We start from the raw sequence: 2,630 nt of genomic DNA, 5'->3' as shown, positions 1-2,630 counted from the left end.
GGGGGGGGGGGAGGGCTGCCAAGGGGGAAGTAGAGAATTACCATGAAACCAAACCAAAATATCCTAAGCTCTGAAACCTTCCTCTCTACTTTTCAGGTGAACCTGGAAAAAGCATTATTCCTCCAAGACTAATACTAGCATAGGGAAAGGGTTTGGAGTGAGAATGGGACTATTATCCTTCAAGTCTCTGTGTATCCTACATAAAGGCTAAATCAACACTCAAGTTATGATCAATATAATGTAACACATGGAAACCAAATTGTATTCATTAATATGACCATGGCACAAATAGCAACACAATGCTACAGACTGCACAGCCAAACGCTACTTTTTAAAACATATATTCTGACTCCATCTTCCCTAATGCCAAATACTCACACACCACTCAAACTAGAGAAAAGCTTCAGAAAAATCCAAGAGGCCAGAAGTCACACTTCAATCACACAAAGCCTACCAACATGCTAAACACAAATCCCAAGGACTTCCCTGAAGCTAATCACAGTGTAAAAACAGAAATACAAAGGTAAGTTTCTGCAGAATCAGGACTGTAATTTGTTGTTTGGATTAAAACAACAAAGAACCTTACAGAAGTGCTCTGCATTTCATGTTTTATGCTTAAGGTTACTTGTTATGATTAAAGATTCTAAGATTGTTTGAAGCCATTTCCAGTAACAAAATATTTATTCTCAATATAGACCAGACACTGTGTTTTTTATTATGTTTCATACATCATTTGCACTAAAAGTTATGAGATCTTAGTCACCATTTGAAGAATAAATCCATGCTTTTGTGGCAAAACCCCACTTTTCCAATGATTTATAGCCGTGTGCAGGGCAAAGTGAACCACGCTCCTGAAAGATTCTGAAGTTTTAAAATTTCCAAAGGGAGCCACATGCATTTTAAACACACACTTAATTCTGACTGTATTATGCGTCTTTCACTAAATAAGTACTGCACCACCAGAGGAGCTGTGTATCATCCTGCCAAGCAATTCTAGAATACACTGAAAAATTGGTAGTTGTTTTTTTGGTTTGTTTTTTTTCTTTAGCAAAAAAGAATGAGAATAATGTATGTTGTTTGAGCAGGCCGAATATTATAGCATTAACTGGGCATGATTTTTAAACTGATAATCCCATATAACTGTGGGAACTGCCTACCAGAAGGTCACTTTATGCCTACTTGCATGACATTTGTGACCATGAAGACAAGGCCAGATTTAAAATCAATGAAAAGTCACATTCTAGATCTTGGGTAAAACTCCTGGATGACAAAAAAAGATTCCTATGTGGGTCTGAATTTTGCTATACTAACAAATGTTAAATGATTTTAAATAAACAAAAAGGAAACTGACTTTTGTTTGCTATAATAAACATAGTGCAGTAAAAGCAGAGAGTAATTCATCCAGTCACATCTGTTCCTGGAAACTAGGAATCTGCAGTGAGTCAATGAAGAGGACAGGGAGTTATCCTGATGAAGTAACTTGTCCAGCTCACAACTTACAAGAGCAGCCCACTATTTCACTGACATAATTTCTCCACCTGTACTTGGGCAGGATGTCTAGTTTGAAGCCTAGATAAAATAGAAGGTTGAGTATAAACCTAGCCAAATAACAGGCAAACAATCTAAAGAGCTGACAACCAAACTATTGAAAACAAAACCTTGAGAGGGAACAGCACCTGATGCTTGTGCCACAGAATGCTCCTGGTAAAAACCAAACTCTAGACAATCAGGCTATCCAAAGAAATCAACTACAGTTAAACATCCTGTTAACTGAGTTAAACTCAGGCAATTGAGTGGCTTCTCAAGCACACTAGTAATTATGAAAAACACACCTGCCAGCAACCAGCAGAATTGGAGATTTCACCTAGGTTTAGATATAAATCAAAGCCAGGCACCTATGTTCCCTCCACAACAAAAACATCTACATTCCCTCTCTGGTGGAAACTCCAGACAATGATTCAGTTCATAGCAAAATAAACACTCATGAAGGAAATGGTCTGGAGTTTCCAACTCTTCCCCTTTCTCCTCAGCATTACTGTAGAGCAGACCTGGCTGCTGACTTCCAGATGCCTAAAAGTTGGTAGCTTAACCTTTTTGTGCAGTATGCATCAATTAAGCCACTTGCAAAGTACCAAAGAACTTGCTGAATCTATCTTCAAGTTTCCATAAAGCAGCTTTTTGCTTCCCACCAGAAGCAAAATCCAGCAATGTTCTCCAAGCAGAATGTGAAAAATTTAAGCATATCTGAATTTCTACACTTTAGATAACTGAGACTACTCTCTGCTACTGTCCAAGCAAAAAATCAGAAATCTGGATGTGCCCAGGACACGTGCATAGATAACCCACGCATTAAAAGAATTCATCCAATCTGCACAGGTGATCTACTCTTCACAGCAATGCCAATGCAAACTGGACACATGATGGTCTTTCAGCACAAACAGGTCACCTGAACAGCACAGAAGCAAGGCCCAGGACTTCTTAAATAAGGATGTGCTACTTACATGCTACAAAACACATGTACTAACAGCTGGCAAATCCTACACAAAAGTGTTGTAAATCTTTGCTTGGTGAGCAGACAGGTATAAGTGGCCTCTACAGCTAATGGTCCATAGCTCACTGCTGCAGCTCAC

The 2,630-nt window shown here is 38.8% G+C and overlaps 1 protein-coding gene across 1 annotated transcript in view; it reads right to left on the bottom strand.

The window, feature by feature from the left end:
* ETFA (electron-transfer-flavoprotein, alpha polypeptide) overlaps window positions 1-2,212 on the bottom strand; it is a gene marked incomplete at its 5' end in the record, with an annotated part of 25,680 nt that extends 23,468 nt beyond the window's left edge. Inside the window, one exon of the mRNA XM_010012702.1 lies at window positions 2,133-2,212. Coding sequence (XP_010011004.1) covers window positions 2,133-2,212 — 80 coding nt within the window. The remainder of the gene's footprint in view (window positions 1-2,132) is intronic.
* Between the last annotated feature and the right edge of the window lie 418 nt (window positions 2,213-2,630).

Source organism: Nestor notabilis, unplaced genomic scaffold (genome assembly GCF_000696875.1).
Source record: "Nestor notabilis isolate BGI_N333 unplaced genomic scaffold, ASM69687v1 scaffold24284, whole genome shotgun sequence".
NCBI lineage: Eukaryota > Metazoa > Chordata > Aves > Psittaciformes > Psittacidae > Nestor > Nestor notabilis.
This window is presented reverse-complemented; position numbering and strand designations above follow the sequence as displayed.